Genomic DNA, 17163 nt, shown 5'->3' with positions numbered 1-17163 from the left:
TGCAAGAACATTGATAATTTTTCCTCAGATTGCATATCTGCGGGAGAAGCAAGCAAAATTTTCAGCATTATCGATAGAGGAGAGAGCAGAATACACAAATCTCTATCTCATCGTTAGGTGTGGTTTAGACCATATTTCTAGGTTTGATTTAGAAATCCTTCACATGTCCAGGGTATTAGTTCGAAATTGCCAGTCTCACAGATAAAAACAGGTGGATATTGACAGTTTCATTTGGTTCAACCTTATAGGTCAAGGACCTGCAGAGTTTTTACCATTTACACAGTGTTACTTTCTGAATTTCACAGCTATGTTACAAAGTTGTCAGGGCAGAGATTTATTAGCTCTGAATTGCTAATGAGGTAACAACTCAGACTTCTCAAATTCAGATAGATTAAATCACTTTTCTAAATTCTCACATCTCATTGCACCACTAATCTCAGTTCTAAGTCTCAAAGTTTGAACCCCCATGGTCCATATACTCTTTTTTTTTTTTAAAGATTTTATTTATTTGACAGGGAGAGACACAGTGAGAGAGGGAACACAAGCAGAGGGAGTGGGAGAGGGAGAAGCAGGCTTCCCACCAAGCAGGGAGCCCGATGCGGGGCTCGATCCCAGGACCCCGGGACCGTGACCTGAGCCCAAGGCAGACGCCCAACGACTGAGCCACCCAGGTGCCCCCATATACTCTTATCATAACAAAAACATGGTCTCTGCATGTTGTCTCATTCCGCACTTGCTCAAAGAGAAGCCCCAAAGTGTAATATCCAAACAAGAAGTCAAAGCTTTAGCTCTTTACCCGAGAATAAATCGCTTCCCTGCTAGTTTGTATGCTGGCATATTCCATCAGATGATCTCAATTCTTGCTGGTGAGGTTGGTTTACTGAATTCCAGCCGTAAGCAAGTAAAAAGGGCTTTGTTGCTTTGCACTCAGTAACCAAATGTGACTCAAAAGTCATCTAGGAATGAATTCCCCAGTAGTTCGCGGGGTTGCACAATCTTTAGCAAAATAAAAGGATTTGTTCCTGGCGTCCTTGTGGCATAATTGATTTCTTCATTCTGTAAAAGTTGCTTTCATGAGTTTGATATGTGCCTTTGGAGGCCAAGTTTGTGACTGAAAGGATTAAGATATTTTTCCATCTCAATCTGGGCATATACAAAATGCTCATTAATAGTTCTTTACAAATGCATGATGATGCAGCCCCCAGACTGATAAGATCGTATTTCTTCATGCTTCATAGTTCAGCCAGACAGGAACAATAATGAGGAAATGTTTTATAATTGGGCCGATGACATTTTACCAAAGATTAAAATTCGTTCTTGTCTCTGCATTGCCTTTTTTCAATTCGTCGAGTCCAGTGTGCCAAGCACTGTACCAAACACCGTGACCAACCCTGACACAGTAGTCTTCAACTGAATCACTTGTGGAACTTGTTAAAAATATATATGCCTGGGCCCCTGCCTGGTCTCTGAGGATCTGGGGAAAAAAAAGTTTTTTTTAAGCTCTACAGGTGATTCTGATAGTTCTGGTTAACTACCACGGCTTTCTCTCATTTCTTCATAAAAATCTTGAGAAGTCCTCTCTGAGAAATTTTAAAGGAGGATGACAAGGAAGGAGCAGAAATAACTTCCCAGGCATTCTGTTCTGCCTCACTGTGATCATGAAGGTAGGAGGGTGTTTCTGTATTCAGTTGATATGAATATATGAAGTCCGAAGCCTTCACCTCTTCTTTTTCTCTGGTTCCTCTCTGCAGTCTCCTTTCAGCCTGCTTCAGGAATGAGCTTGTGGAGCCCCGGAGAGAAACCCCGAAACAGTCTGACGTCTTCTTTAGACATTCCAGCCCTCCAAACCGATCAGTGTATCCATAGAGCCCCATATCTGTATTTTGATCGTGTGTTTCTTGTGTTTCCACGTACGTGTGTGCGCACATGTGTGCGTGCGTGTGTGTGTGTGTGTGTGTCCAGCCCTCGTAAGCAGGACTTGAAGACTTTGGCTCAGAGACCTAACTGCTCAAAGGCACACAGCCACTAGTAAGAAAATTTTTGAAGGGACTCAAAACTTACAAGAAAGGACGTTTTCTGCAGATTCTGCACCCTTAGATCTAGCACTGGGCAGTCAGGAACCCCCATGTTTGTCTGTGAGCTTTTGTGTTGTTCTTAGAAGGGAGGGGCTGAGGTTGGAAAGAGGGGCATTAAGATGTTTTTTCGAACCCTTTTCTGTTACCTTCTGTTGTGTTTCTAAAACTCTTAAAGAAGTTTTTGAGCGGGTCTCAAACTTAAGATGTCTTTTTAAGAAAAGGAGAAAAAAGTTGTTCTTGTCTGTGCATAAGAAAATTGTAGGCGACTGAGAGCCTCAGTCAGGCCCTTTTAATGCTGGTCATGCAATAATATTGCAAATAGTAACACACTAAGGTGTCAAGTGTACTGCTGGGCAGAGAGATGATAATTACTATGAGTAGCCAATGTGGGGGGATGTTCTTTTCTTCTTTTTGAGAATTTGCATTATCAGTCTCCTCCCCTCATATGTAGATAGAAAGTTCATGAACACTGTCAGATCCTGCCACTGCCACCTTCTTGGCATCTGATATGATAGTCCTCCTTGCTCACGGAAACCCTTGAGCCCTACACCCAAAGCTGTTGTCTAGACCCGAAGACAGAGAAACTTATTTTGTCATTTTAATAGGAGGGTAAAACTACCCCAGTAATATTGTTCCAGGCAGTTAGAAATCATTCTTCAGTGGTCAAAATTGAGTTCAAAGTCCTCTCCACCAAATCTATGACTAATTTGTTTAGTGGAGCCTTTCTCTCTCAATCCCATATGGCTATAGAACTAGCCATATGGCTGGCTCTGTTCGCACTCCTTTGTTCAGGACACTTATATTTTATTTAAGTGATGTCCAAGCAGACACATGTTAAAATCAACACTCCTGTTCTGAAACTTAAAGATAGAAAGAGTAGCTGATTTTTTTTTTTTTTTTTTTGGCTCAAAAAGTTTAGAGAATCTCTTTCTTTCCATTTTAAAAACATATTTTAAAATCATGGTATGAAGACTTTAAAAATCTTCCCCCACGTCTCCCCACACCAGATCACCAGCCCTTTATTCTGTTTTATCACAGCAATGATTTCTTGTTTTTGAGGCTGTTGCTTTATGGATGTGTGATTTTAATTTTCAATAAACTTTTGCATCTTGGTTCATCTTGCAGTTTTTTCTTTTCTGTCTCTCTTCCTTTTTTTAAAATTCCTTAAGTAATAGCATATTTTCATTTGAATGTGTGAAGTACCACGTGAAAGTCTAAAGAACAAGAATACTGAACAGTCACTTTGGTTCTGTCTCCATTTCTGTCAGTATTTGGTGTTTTTATTTAAGATGCTCTGTATTAAGGTCATCAGTCTTAAAAATACATTCCAATGCCTACACCAACTTGAAATATATTTTAGCCCTGTGGGTGTTTAATTCATTAATTTCATCATGAGGAGCCAGGCAATATAGTATCATTTGTCCACCTCTCTGAACAAGACTCGAGCTATATCTTCAGTTGCCAAATAAATCAAATCCAAGTTTACTAAATAATTTGGCTCTGTGACATAGGAATTAACAAATATTCATCCAGAAATATGCAATGGAACCTGTTGTCCAAATTTTTTGTAATTACACTATGTTCCAATCTTTGAGTAATTGTTTTTAAAAGCTTCAACAATTGTTTCTGAATAAAAATAATGAATATAATAGCTTGAAAAAATACTTAAGGAAAAACATTTTTATGTTTGAGATAAAAGCATATTAGTAAAATCAGATGAGCTTGTTACATTGACAAGGTGTTTTCAATTAATCAAATAACTTTCTAATCCCCTTTTAAGGGGTTCACAAATCCCTGACAGGGTTAATGAGTATGTTTAGTTTTTTAACATTTGCTTTTTCTTTCACAAGTTTTTTTTTTTCTTTCACCCCATTTTTATATAAGTTTTTAATGTGTGTATAGTGACTTATATAAATTCTTATCTTTGAACTAATGGAAAATATTCTACAATTACAGTTGATCTATCTAGAGAAGAAATGCTGCCTTTTATATTTAGAGGCAAGATTACCCAGCTGGAGAGTAAGGTTACAGGCAGGACAGTAGTGAGCAAAATTTCGAGGAGGAACACCTCCATTTCTGATCTTACATGGCTTCTCTCTTTTTGACCTTCCTCATATAGGGGGTGTTTTGCTTTATCCACAATATCTCTTCCCCCTCTCAGATTCTGCACTCCAGAAATCGTTTGCTGAAATAGATTTACCCTGAGGTATCACCACATTCTACTAGAGAGTTACTTTTTAACTAGCAATGGAAGATTAAGGCAAAAAAATAAAGGAATCCTTTGATGGAATTGTAGCTATCTCCAGCAAGATGGAGAAGATGACTTTGAGTTTGTGTCTTTTCAAGAATTTGGACTCTCTGCCACATAGTCACTAGTCTTGGAATCAGGAAAACTGTTTTTTAATTCTGGATGATTTCAAGGTCACTTACAGCTCTGAGATACTGAATTTTATTCACAGAAGCCTGAGTCATTAAAGTTAAGACCTCGGACTTGACTTTTTCAGGATTTCTCCTCAAAACTAGAAATATATGAAATATGCCTTTCTATATCTCTGTTATGTTGGATTCCTGGAAAAATCTAGTACTCCTCTAGAGAAAACAGCCTGAACTTACGCCTGGTTGTTTTTCTGAGGATAGCTACGTACTCACTTTTTTTCAGTTTTGGGGTGTGTGTGTGTGTGTGTATTGGGGGGTGGTGGGTAAGAAACCCATAGTGTCACAGATCCTGTTGTCCTTGAACACTTTTTCCTTATCTTCAGATTCCCCAGTAATCTTTGGGATTGTCCACTCAAGGACTATAACATTATATGTGTAAAGGAAAAAAAAAAAAAGATCTTGTTCTTCAAGGCCTTTAAATTGGTCACAGATTTATTCAGCCTTGTTCCATTTTCCACAGTACATAGAGGTTATCTGAATACTCTTTGTATTTCAGACATTGCAAACTTAATAATAAACAGGCTGCCCTGACCTTGCTCCCTGTGGCTTTAACACTCTCTTCCACATTAAAGGAGAGGCATTCAGAATTTTTGACTTTTTACTCTCTTATCCTTATTCACCTACTCAACCTAATTCCTGGGTTTGTTCAAGTGAGAATACTTGCCACTTCCTCCTGTAAATTCTTAAACTGTTACCTCTCATCCTCTTGACCGAACACTAGAGTATTAAACATTTGGTCCTGCAGTGTAAGAGTAAAAAGAACCAATGTTTCTTGAGCACCTATAAATTAAGGACAATGTCCAGAGTTCTTACATAATCTAATTTACTCTTTTTTTTTAAGAATGTAATATTTTTTATTTTTAAAATCATTTTTACAAATCTATTATTTTTAAAATTGAAGTATAGTTCACATGCAATATTATAGTAGTTTCAGGTGTACAACATAGTGATTTGACATTTATATAACACTACAGGATGCTCACCATGTTAAGTGTAGTTACTATCTGTCACCACACAAAGTTATGACTATATTATTGACTATATTCCCTGTGCTGTACTTTACATCCCTGTGACATTTATTTTATAACTAGAAGTTTGTACCTTTTAATCCTCTTCACCTACTTAGCTCATCCCTTCAAACTTCCTCCCCTCTGGAAGCCACCAGTTTGTTCTCTCTGGATTTATGAGTCAATTTTTGTTTGGTTATGTTTGTTCATTAATTTTACTTTTAGATTCCACATGTAAGTAAAATCATGCAATATTTGTTTTTTTCTGACTTATTTCACTCCACATAATACCCTCTAGGTCCATTCATGTTGTCACAAATGGCAAGATCTCATTCTTTTTTATGGCTGAGCAATATTCCACATATATACCACATCTTTATCCATTCACATATCAGAGGACACTTTGGTTGTTTCCTTATCATTTCCGTATTATTTCATGTTAGTCTTCATAGCAACTCTTCTAGTATGATATCTGTTCTACAGTTTAAGAAAATGAGACTCCAGAGACTTTGCATAACATCCGAAGTCAATTAATTTGTGTCAGATCAATTAATTTGTGTCAGTTAGAACCAAAACATCTAAGCCTAGATGTTTTGTTTGACTTCAAAATTCATGTTCCTTCTTTGTTCATCTCTGGTTTTTGGGCTAATTTCTTAAAATAGTTTAGGCTGCTCATAATAAATGACCTAGTAAAATGGTCAAAAATAAAGACCCACAAAAAAGAAATGGAGAAGGGAAGTGTAACAGGATTTGGAAGAAGGAATGTATTATAACAAAGTGTCCAGGAAAATGCAAAGCTTTTAAAAATATTTTTATTTTCCTAATGGTGGATATCCGTGGTTCAAGCGATGCTTCCTTTAGCTCTTGCTTTGCATTTGACTGATTTGGGGGAATGAAAGAGATAGAGGTCTCTTTAGGTTATAGAGGACAAACCTGCCTCTGGAGTCTGAACAACCTGGCATCTTAGGTACTTTGTTGTGGGCAGAGAGAAAAAGCACCTGGCAAAGCATCTCTTGGCCACCTTGCCCTGAGCTTTTCTGTACTTTGATATGGATTTACAAATGTTCCTAAGTATATCCAAAGTGCTGACTCTTAACACAAGGCTTCCACACAGGGATGGAGTGGATTTGATATCAGTTGGGGGGACTGCCTTTGCTATATCCCTTGCCCCTGCTGTACCTCGGTCTCCCACATTTCTCTTACAACTTCACCCATGTCTTGGTTCTGTAACTTATTGCACACTACTGTCTAATTTCTGGGAAGTTGACACAGAATGAAAGAAAAAAACTCGGACTAGGAGCCAGGAGACCTCTCAACTCATTATTTAGTAATATGGACTTGTGTACCTTTATTCTTAGGACCTTATGTTTACACATCTGTAAAATAGAATAATTTCCTACCATCCCTGCCTTGCCAGACCATGTTCTCCTCCACGGGCATGTGATGGTCATTCAGAAAATGGATAAAGGAGAGCTTAGTAACCTGAAGTGTCTTACAGTTGGGAGGGCTTATCACAGAAACACCTGTTTATATGACATGGACCTGTAATTGTGAGTTCTCCAAAAGGTCTAAAGAGAAGAATCTGTGCCCTCTTACTTTAAAATCAGTAATTGTAAAATGCAGCTGAATTGTTAATGGTACATCAACTGTCATCCTTATTTATGCAAATGTGTACACAGCATATTGTTTGAATTCCTCTAGCCGTGACTCTTCAGAGACAAGGAATGGAGCCTTCGCTGTTTTGTGTAATTATGGAGAATGCAGAGCAGCAGCCTCAAAGGCCAAGTGTTGTCCCACAGTGGCACTCAAGTGCTAGAGGCCCCCTTTTATTATTCTTTCAGACACTTTATACCACATTTGTCGGGAACCTGGGTGCATTTGTAGAGCCTGCAAAATTTTGTATTTTATGTATCTATAATAAAACTCAGAAAACATTTTTTTTTCTTTTTTTTTCTCTCTCCTCTAATATAAATATGGCTGCAGGGAGGAGAGAGATAGGAACAAAATAATGCCTTTTGTTTGAGAATTATAAAAGGGGAGCATTTCCCACCAGGGGTTAGAAACAGGCTCAAGCCCAGTCTTCATTCTGTGGTCACAGTAATTACTCACTGCAAATGCCATATAGTCTATGAAGTTCTTCCTCACCTTCTCCTTTCCAGTTCTCTCCATAACCCTACAAGGTAGGTTGGATTATTATCCCCGTGTATCCACTACCCTATGAGCTTCTCACAGATGAGACTGTTTCTTGCCAGTTTTTCTACCTCTATCATCCAACTCGAGTAAGTGTATATGTATTTAGTTTATATAGTTTTCTTGTGAGAAAATAATTGCAAGGGTGTTTCATGGCCCACACAAGGACCCATGGTTTCTAATATATGCTAGAGGAAGTCTTACACTTCAATTTTCTGATGATATATCCTGCTGTGATTGTAGTAGATATCACCAGTTCTATAATCAGAGAAAACTTGCTGAATGGCAGTTGAGTAGGGAATGTTTTATGTAATATAATGCATAGTGTGACAAACCAATCCCAGTAAGTTTCCAAATTGAAGTTATGCTAAATGGAATTGTTCTTTTTCCCTTGTCTCCCAGGAGACTTGTCAACAGAAGAGTTGTTTGGGCGCCAAGCTTCTCCTGTGTAGAGAGGCTGTTGGCAACCCCATGGATTCTCTCATGGCCCATGAACTTCTAAGCTGAGAACGCATGGTTCCATGTTGGGGCCGGCCTCTGCATGACAGCCGGCCGTGCTGCCAAATTCCCTGTTTGATTGGCTTTGCACTAATTTTCTGCATATCCCAAATGGCCCAGGAAGCTGCAAATGAAGGGCCTCAGCTGCAGTTTGCAAATGGCATCTGCGTGTCTTTCATAAGCCTGTGGGTCTTCACTGAGTTCTTTTCCCTCAATGATTTTCAAGCTTGTTTGACTTGAAGGGCAAGAGAGGGGAAAGGGATGGAGAAAAAATAATATAGAGGCAAAAAGAAGATGCAATTATTTTCCCCCTCACAAAAGAGATTCTTTAGGAAGGTATTCAACTTTGTACTCTATACATTCAGGAAAAATAGGATTTGATGATAGCCTTGTAATCCTTCCCTAGTTAAAAAAAAGTTCTTGGAGAAAGACAATTATCATATGGTTTCACTTACTTGTGGAACATAAGGAATAGCATGGAGGACATTAGGAGAAGGAAGGGAAAAATGAAGGGGGGGGAATCAGAGGAGGAGATGAACCATTAGAGACTATGGACTCTGGGAATCAAACTGAGGGTTTTAGAGGGGAGAGGGGGCTGGGGGGATGGGTGAGCTCGGTGATGGGTATTAAGGAGGGCACATATTGCATGGAGCACTAGGTGTTATACACAAACAATGAATCATGGAACACTACATCAAAAACTAATGATGTACTGTATGGTGACTAACATAACATAATAAAAAATTATTAAAAAAAGAAAAAGAAAGAAAGGAAAAAAAAGTTCTTGGATGGAAACACAAGTAACTTCTTGTCATAGGTCCCAGAGGAATATTTTTACAAGTGTATAGTTCAAAGCCATGTTTTAATCTGAGACCTGTTGGATATGACCAGTCACCCCCCTCCAGTGTCACATGCTCACTGTCATTCCCATGTTTGTGTTCCTAGGACCTCGATGCAGTCTCAGTCTACATACGGTAACAGCTCCCCACCTCTGAACAAAATGAACAGCATGAACAAGCTGCCTTCTGTGAGCCAGCTTATCAACCCTCAGCAGCGCAATGCCCTCACCCCCACCACCATTCCTGACGGCATGGGAGCCAACAGTAAGAGCTTCTCCCTTTAACTTCACCTTAGGGGTCACTGGGGCTAGTGTATGAGAAGACTCTGCTTTGGGTTGGGGGAGAGGCTTGCTCCTAAGCTAAGGAGAGGCAGAGTGGGACAGAACAGATCACAGTTGAATGGCTTGAGTTTCTTATGGTGAACTTTTTGTCACTTTGGAAGTGTATGGTTCATTACAAAGCACAGTGGGAGACATAGAGGGGGTTGTTCCTTCAGTAGGGAAAAATATCTCTGTGATAACAATGGTCCACTTCCTGTCAACCTGATGGGGACCCACCTCCCACCTCCTTTGAGAAAGCGAAAAGGAGGTCTTTCCAACATGTGGGAAGTAGCATGGTGCGGTAGACTTAAAAGTCCAGAGAGATAGATTATAGAGTCTGACCTCTATTGCAGTATTAGCTGTGCAACTGTGGGCAAGTCACCTCTCTGCTCTGATGCTCAGTTTCCATTCATAAAATTATCACTCTGCGCATTTAACATCTTATGATTCTGTGTCCCTATGATCTTGGTCTTCTCAGCTTGTCTACTGCATCTTGTATACAGTTGTTAAGGAATTGACATAGAGAAGAGAGTCTCCCTTTTACTTATTCACGCACAGATTCCTCACATCAACTAAGTGTAACTGTAAGAGGCAACATGAGAACAGGCCTCCAAATGGATGATGATTGCTATATAGCTTTGCTGTAAATAGAATTATCTTATCCACTAGAACTAAATCTAGCAGAGTGAATTCCCAAACTAGAGAAAACCAAAAGGAGGATAAAATGCAGAAGGATGTCTCATATCCTCAGGGATGCAGAAGCCTAAACACTGCACATGTATCCTATAATGCACCTCAGAAAACAATGCCTCAATCTTGTCCTTTGAAATCCTTCATTATTCTGATCAAGCCTTTCAATGTGCATTTAAGTATTGCCTTGAAGAGACTAGGTGTTTTGTTTTGTTTTTTAAAGAAGTTAAGGGAAGCTAGGATTGTGACTCTCTACGGTCTGATGGCAAACATTCAGATTTAAATGAGATAGAGTGTGTGCGATATGGTTGCTTGATCTGGCAACAAAGACTAGAGCCAAACTGCTCTCTCACTGGTGATCAATGCATCCTAAGGCTCAAATTCTTACCCCTTGACAGGTCTGCTGTTTTGACAGTAAAAGGAAAAAGCACCATGTATATTTTTACTTTATTTTCTTTCTTGTGACATCTTAGAGTCCTTTTGTTCCTTCACGTTTGTGAAAGTTATAGTTTGCCTACATTTTCTCATTTATACTTCACAAGTTTTCTCTGATATCATCAACAAAGTCAGAGGGAAAACTGATGAGATATGATACGCCCATGCTCCTTAGCTGGCCAGTTAGTGGCAGAGGCTTCTCCTTTTTGGCATATTTGATTCACTTACAAAAAAAAAAAAAAAAAAAAAAAAAAAAGCAAATTGCATTAATCTTTTTGTAGATATGTTCCTTTGCTCTTTTTTTCACCTGAAGACAAAATTTGCCTCATAAGTATTATCAGTATTAAGCTTTACTTCTCTATAGGTGAATCTTTCCAGTTTGTAGTTTAGTAAAAAAAAACAATCAGGGTTGCTGGTGTCCCCGAATACAATCCAGAAATGGACCATAAGAAAGAGCTGGAATCTTTAATTTCATCCTTCCTTATTAGGCCTATGGTTCCCAAATATTGCAGTAAATACTCCTATCCCCAGACAAATATCCCAGAGGTCACTCTCTCATTCACACGTCTCTGCATTTGTTCACTGCACATCGGTTTACCAAGCATGTGATTGGTGCCAGGCACTATGCTAGGTGGGGATTGAGACATGTACAAGGTCTAACTAATCTCCATGCTTGAGGAATTAGCCTAATGAGAGAGACAGAATTATAACCCACGAAGGCAGATACAAAGAGGAATATGTTAACATCAGGGGTAATGAACAGTTAGAGCATTAGAAGTAGGGAAGGAAGTGGGGGGAGATTGTCCAAAGAGAATGTGCAAAGGTCAAAAAGTATGCAACTAGTTTGGAGTTTGGTGACTGTTCTGTTCTGTTGGATGAGATGTAGGGTGCTCGAAGGGGTGTAGTGAGAGAGAAGGCTGACTAGGAAAGCTGGTGAATTCGGCCCTTGGTAACATTAAACCAGGCAAGATGGACCACTGGGAAGCTGGTACTGATGACGGCAGTAACCCTCTCTGTTCCTCCTGCTTCTGTTCAGTTCCTATGATGGGCACCCACATGCCAATGGCTGGAGACATGAATGGACTCAGCCCCACCCAGGCCCTCCCTCCCCCACTCTCCATGCCATCCACCTCCCACTGCACTCCCCCACCTCCGTACCCCACAGATTGCAGCCTTGTCAGGTGAGTCCACAGCATGTGCCCCTGGGGGCCTGTCCTAAGCAACTCTGGGTGGCGGAGGGTGGACACTCTCAGAGTTCATGACACAGTTGGGAGAAAAAAAAAAAAGAAAGCAGCCCTTCCTCTGGTGGCAGTTCAGCACTGGTATCTCTGCTCTGTGGAGTGGTCAGCAGTGTTTCATCAAGGAAAAGCACTATGATCCTCATGGGAAAAAGTGAAAATGTGAGTTGATAGGCATATCCTTTTTCATGCCTGTTTCCCCCATCTTCACTTACCCCCTCCCTCCCTCACAGTTTCACATGGTCAGTTGGGGCCTTCAAATTGGTGCTCAGGGCTGGGGTTCCCAGAAGGGCAGTAAACATGCTATCTCGCTCCCTTTCCCGTTCTCCAGGACTCATAGCTCTCAGCCACCATGGCCTCGTTATGTCGGAGGGGGATGTGCATTAAAAAGTTTGAATGTGTGCAAAAACGACAGGGCCTTTCAGGAACCTGATGGCTGCTGTTCCTTGGTCATCGACAAAGTACGCACACTCCAGGCAAGGGCGTTCAGATAGCCAGGAGAAAGAGAGGCCTGGAACCTCAAAGACCTTCTCCCCCGAGGCAAGAGTGGGTGCCACGTCTCACGCCTAGCACGCACTGCCTGCCCCTGCTTCATGTGCAGAATGATCCTCTCGTTTGGCTGCTGGAATAACATGTGTGGATCCCCCTGTGATTGATGCAACAGCACCAAGCAGCGTCAGTCAGAGAGATGGCAAAGTGCATGGCTTGCGCCACCCAGCCTGTGGCTCGGTGATGGTGGCACCCGAAAGGAGGGGGGTCTGTATGCTGAGCAGGACATAAATCAGAAGGCATGAATGACTTCATAGTATAGTGGCCTCTGGCCTCCAGTTTTTCTTAGCCACGTGAACCATTCTCAGAAACCCCCGATACAAAGCAATTCAAGTAGAGATGCGTTTTTTTGAAGTGAAGAGGCAGGAGGCAAGAGCGCTGGGAACCTGACCACTGGACTCCTTCCTTTCACCCCCTGCAATGGCTCCTCAGGCACTTCTCTCTGTAGAACCCCTAGAATTCCACCAATCACCATTTGAAAATCGCTGCTCTGCAGGAATTCTCGGAGTTGATTTTAATGTCTAGAGACCTAAAGTTCAAGTCACTACCCATCCCCAAACCTTAAATCCAAGGCCCACATAGATTGATTTCATCTGCCCCTAGTCTCTCCTGTAGGGCATCCCAGGGCAAAATGTTGGGTTTTCCTTTATCTCGCCAATGCAGTTGGGGTGAACTTTCTTTTTCTGTTTCCTCCTTCCTATTCCCTCCTCCCTCTGCAGTTTCTTAGCAAGGTTGGGCTGTTCATCATGTCTGGACTATTTCACGACCCAGGGGCTGACCACCATCTATCAGATTGAGCATTACTCCATGGATGTAAGTAACTGTTAGACTTTTCTCTTGAGTTTTATTGCTTCGTTTCCTCCCTCTGGTGACATCCACCTGGTAGTTCAATTCCCCCTGGCTTTAACATTTGTTTTTAGCATGCCCTCAGTCCTCAATTTTGGTGGAAACCATTACCAGATTAGAAAGACTACCAGGCCTCAGCCTACATACCTGAGAAGCATAGCAATCAGTCTTCCTCAGCTCGTCAGCTCGGCCAACACTTGTCTATTGCACACATATTCTACTCAGAGTGGGAAAGAGGAGATCCAGTTCCTGCCTCCACAAAATTTATAATCTCTGAAGAACTTTGAGAACTTTCTAGATGTTCTCATTAATCTGTATGAGACCCCAGGGAAACTAGCAGGAAGCAGGTGATATTATTCTCATTTTAAAACATGGAGAGACAACAGTATAATCATTTGCATCATGAGATGATGACAGAACCAGGAATAGAGCCTTTAGGTGGAAGCTTCTGGTCTTTAACTCTATTAACTGGCTTCTTCTACCTTTCCTTAAAGTCGGACCTTAAAGAGGATTCAGCTGTTCCTCTCAGTTTGAAACATGTGTTCATTCATTTTCAATTCTATCAGAATAGGGTCAAGCCATCCCTGACCATTGACAAAAATCACTGGTCATGGTTCAAGTCCTATCCATGCTTTTCAGTAATAATGAGAACTTGAGGTTATTACTTTGCCTCTCTGAGCCTCAGTTTATCAAATGGGGTTCAAAAGCACTCCCTTCTGGCTTTGATGTCCTTTGTCTTTTGGAGCAAGCTGGATAGAAGGGGACTTTTTCTTCCTTCCTACACCGCTTCTTGAACTGCTCACATGGGAGCTTGTATTGTTCTGGTTTATAGCAATCTGATTTTCCTCCCAGGCTGCTCTTCATGCTGCTCTCTTTGGGGTTTACTATCCTCTTTTCCAGCTTCCAGAGGGTGCTTTGGACTGGTGGAAGAAGATACTGTCTGCCTCTGCTGCTGCTTCTCTAGTTGGGATCTCTTCTTTCCCCTCCTTGAGCACCGATCTTAGAGATGCCCCTGCAGCATGAGAATCCCCAGCCCTGTGATGACAAGAATATGCCGTACCGCCCCTCTGCCCACCCCTCCCCCACCCCATAAATCACCCTGACTCCTGCTCCCTGGTGGAATAAATTAAGTGAAAACTATAGAGCAAGCTTTAGGAGTAAGTTTCGACAGGTTTCAAGTCACTTTACAACAATGTCCATCCGTTGAGGAGAACAGAGTTGCCCTGTGCTTGACAGCCCTATGTGACAGAACAGGGAATGCGTCCCTTCCCTATATTTTTAAAATGATGCCTTCCACTTGCTGACTGTCCCCACTGGAGAGTGTGTCAGGATGCTCCCTCTGCTACTAGGATCTGTAGATGTCCTCTGCAAGTCCCTCTCTGCTGGCATTGGCTAGGTCTCATGCCAGTGTCTGGGTCACAGCTTCCTCACCTGTCAGTTGTAAGTTCAGATCTATCTAGAGAATCATACAGCTTGATGGAGGCCAGTTTACAGAGTTCTGGACTTACTGAGAATTTCAGAAATATAAAGACTTACGCTTCCTTATCTAAATGTGGGTTGCCTTCTTTATAATGTATTCTTCTGTTAGAATAGGAAATCAGAGGACCCATACTGTGGACATCCAAACAGGGAAATAACTGGGAGGCTATCTAATTTCTGCATCCTCACCTCAGCTTCTTCCATCTCATTACTGGAAATAGAAACCTCTTTTCCAGCTTGTCTCTCAACACCTGTCTGAGTTGTTTGGCATCCCTTCCTGGAAAAAGAATGTGGTTCAATTTGGGAGTTTTCATGAGTATCCCCTCTAAGGTGTTGGGATGGGTTAATAATGATTTAATATAGTAATAATGCAAATGGTGAAGCTTTAGATAGTGTGCTTTATAATTTGCAAAATACTTTCACGTCCATATTTACACCTGAGCCCATAATATGTGTTGACCTAAAAAAGGAATTCTGTCCCATTTTACCAAGGAAGAAACTGAGGCCAGTAGGAGAAAAGTGACTTGATGAAGATCTAGAGCCAGTCAGTGACAGAATAAAAACCTCTGTCGAGGTCTTCTTACTCCAAGCACAGTGTTCTTTCTACCCACCACGGTGCTCCATAGAAGATGTGAGCCATCACTGAAACAAGCTAATGAAGAGATAATGCAGATAAATGTGAGAGATGTCACTGAAGTTAGTTAAGATCGAGCACATTTGTAATGCCTTCCACTCCCATTCATAGAACATGGACACATACCCTGCATTTGGATACCCTGATTTATCCAAACACCAAGCAACCTCCTGGCCCTTAAGGAAGTTTTAGGCTCAGAGGCTGTCCAGAGTCCCCAATTCATTTACTTAGTTGTGTAACTTTAGACTTGTCAACCTCTCTGACCTTCAGCTTTTCGATCTGTAAAACAGGTGTAAGAGTATCTACCACTAATCTGAGCACTAAATGAGATCATGAATGTAAAATAATTAGTTCAGTCCCTGGCATATAGAAAGTGTTCAATACCTGTTAGTAATCTTTTCTTCTCATCAACTCATTTGAGCGGAGGTTATGGTCCATTAATCTCTCTCTTCTAGTGACTAGAGCCAGGTAGATTTAAGAGTTGGAAGGTACTGTATCTTGTTTTTGTTGCAGGATCTTTGCCCTCTGATCTAACTAATATCCCTATTTTACCAGCAAAGAAACTGAGACCAAGAGAGAATAAGTGAAATGTTATCCACAAGCAGAAATGGCATCTCAAGGCTGAACCTTTTGCTTAGTTACATATAATGCCAAAGGTTATCCAAGAACTAACTCTATTTTCCAGTGTAGAGAGCAGTAAATTCAGGTCGGTTAAATCAGAACACTGGGAATGACAAAATGATGTGGACTAAATGTCCGTTTGTCCCTTTGTCCTAATTCTCCCTGACTCCCTTCCCTATTGCACAGGATTTGGCAAGTCTAAAAATCCCTGAGCAATTCCGACATGCCATCTGGAAGGGCATCCTGGACCACCGGCAGCTGCACGACTTCTCCTCCCCTCCTCACCTCCTGCGGACCCCCAGTGGTGCCTCTACAGTCAGCGTGGGCTCCAGCGAGACCCGGGGCGAGCGCGTTATTGATGCTGTGCGCTTCACCCTGCGCCAGACCATCTCCTTCCCGCCCCGCGATGAGTGGAACGACTTCAACTTTGACATGGATGCTCGTCGCAACAAGCAACAGCGCATCAAAGAAGAGGGAGAGTGAGCACTACTGTGTGAATGCCTCCCATCCTCTCCCCATCTGTCTGCATCCCTACAAGGCACTAGTGCTTGACCTTCAAAGTGTCCCCTTTAGCTCCTTTCCTTCCTCTTCTCAGTCTGGCTTCTTAAGGGAAGAAGAAGTAAGAGGCTATCTTTGATCTAATGTCCAACCTGGCATCTGATTCCGATTCTGGCTTTAAGCCTTCAAATCTATTGCTTGCAGGACTGAAGTTATCATGGCTAGGTGGAAGTGAGCAAAAGAGCAGTGGGTGTCTCCTTAAGCTGCAAAGATTTCTCATTGACTTTTATAAAGCATTTTCACCCTTATAGTCTAAGACTATATATATAAATATATAAATATACAGTATATATTTTTGGGTGGGGGGCATGGAGTATTGTTTAAATGTAATTTAAAGGAAAGGAAACTGAGTTGCACTTATCAACTTATTTTTTTAATTTACTTGTTTGGATGACTTATCTATACCCCTTCTTTCAAGGGGTATTATGTATGGTAATTGGTATCTAGAGCTTGATGCCATATATGAGTGACAAAAATGTCCTTTCAGTTCTTTTGATGCTAAGCAATTGCCACATCAAACCTTTGGAGGGATCCTGTTGTATTTACCATTGCATACTGTATGGGTGAGACCGTATGCATATGTACGTGGTTCTCTATTTTAGTGAACTTTATGTTACTGACATTGCTACTAGTGATGGTGGTTCACTTTGAGGTCATTTAGTCTACTTACAAGAAAAAGTCCATGTTCACACTATCAAACCCTAGAAGAAAGGAAATATCCTCTCTTGCTTTCGGTTGGGAATGGGGA

The 17163-nt window shown here is 41.2% G+C and overlaps 1 protein-coding gene across 4 annotated transcripts in view; it reads left to right on the top strand.

Annotated features, from left to right (window-relative positions):
* Positions 1 to 16340, top strand: part of TP63 (tumor protein p63) — a 227836-nt gene extending 211496 nt beyond the window's left edge. For 2 of the 4 annotated variants that reach the window (XM_032406166.1, XM_032406165.1), the window contains exons 11-14: positions 9152 to 9309; positions 11527 to 11671; positions 12997 to 13090; positions 16044 to 16340. In XM_032406166.1, coding sequence (XP_032262057.1) covers positions 9152 to 9309; positions 11527 to 11671; positions 12997 to 13090; positions 16044 to 16340 — 694 coding nt within the window. Of the gene's footprint in view, positions 1 to 1751; positions 1867 to 9151; positions 9310 to 11526; positions 11672 to 12996; positions 13091 to 16043 lie in introns of those variants that run through there. The other 2 variants (XM_032406167.1, XM_032406168.1) reach the window with 2 other exon arrangements.
* The last annotated feature ends 823 nt before the right edge of the window (positions 16341 to 17163 follow it).

Source organism: Phoca vitulina, unplaced genomic scaffold, assembly GCF_004348235.1.
Source record: "Phoca vitulina isolate PV1807 unplaced genomic scaffold, GSC_HSeal_1.0 scaffold8, whole genome shotgun sequence".
Taxonomy (NCBI): Eukaryota; Metazoa; Chordata; class Mammalia; order Carnivora; family Phocidae; genus Phoca; species Phoca vitulina.
Note: the sequence above shows the minus strand (reverse complement) of the source record. Positions and strands in the feature narration are given on the sequence as shown.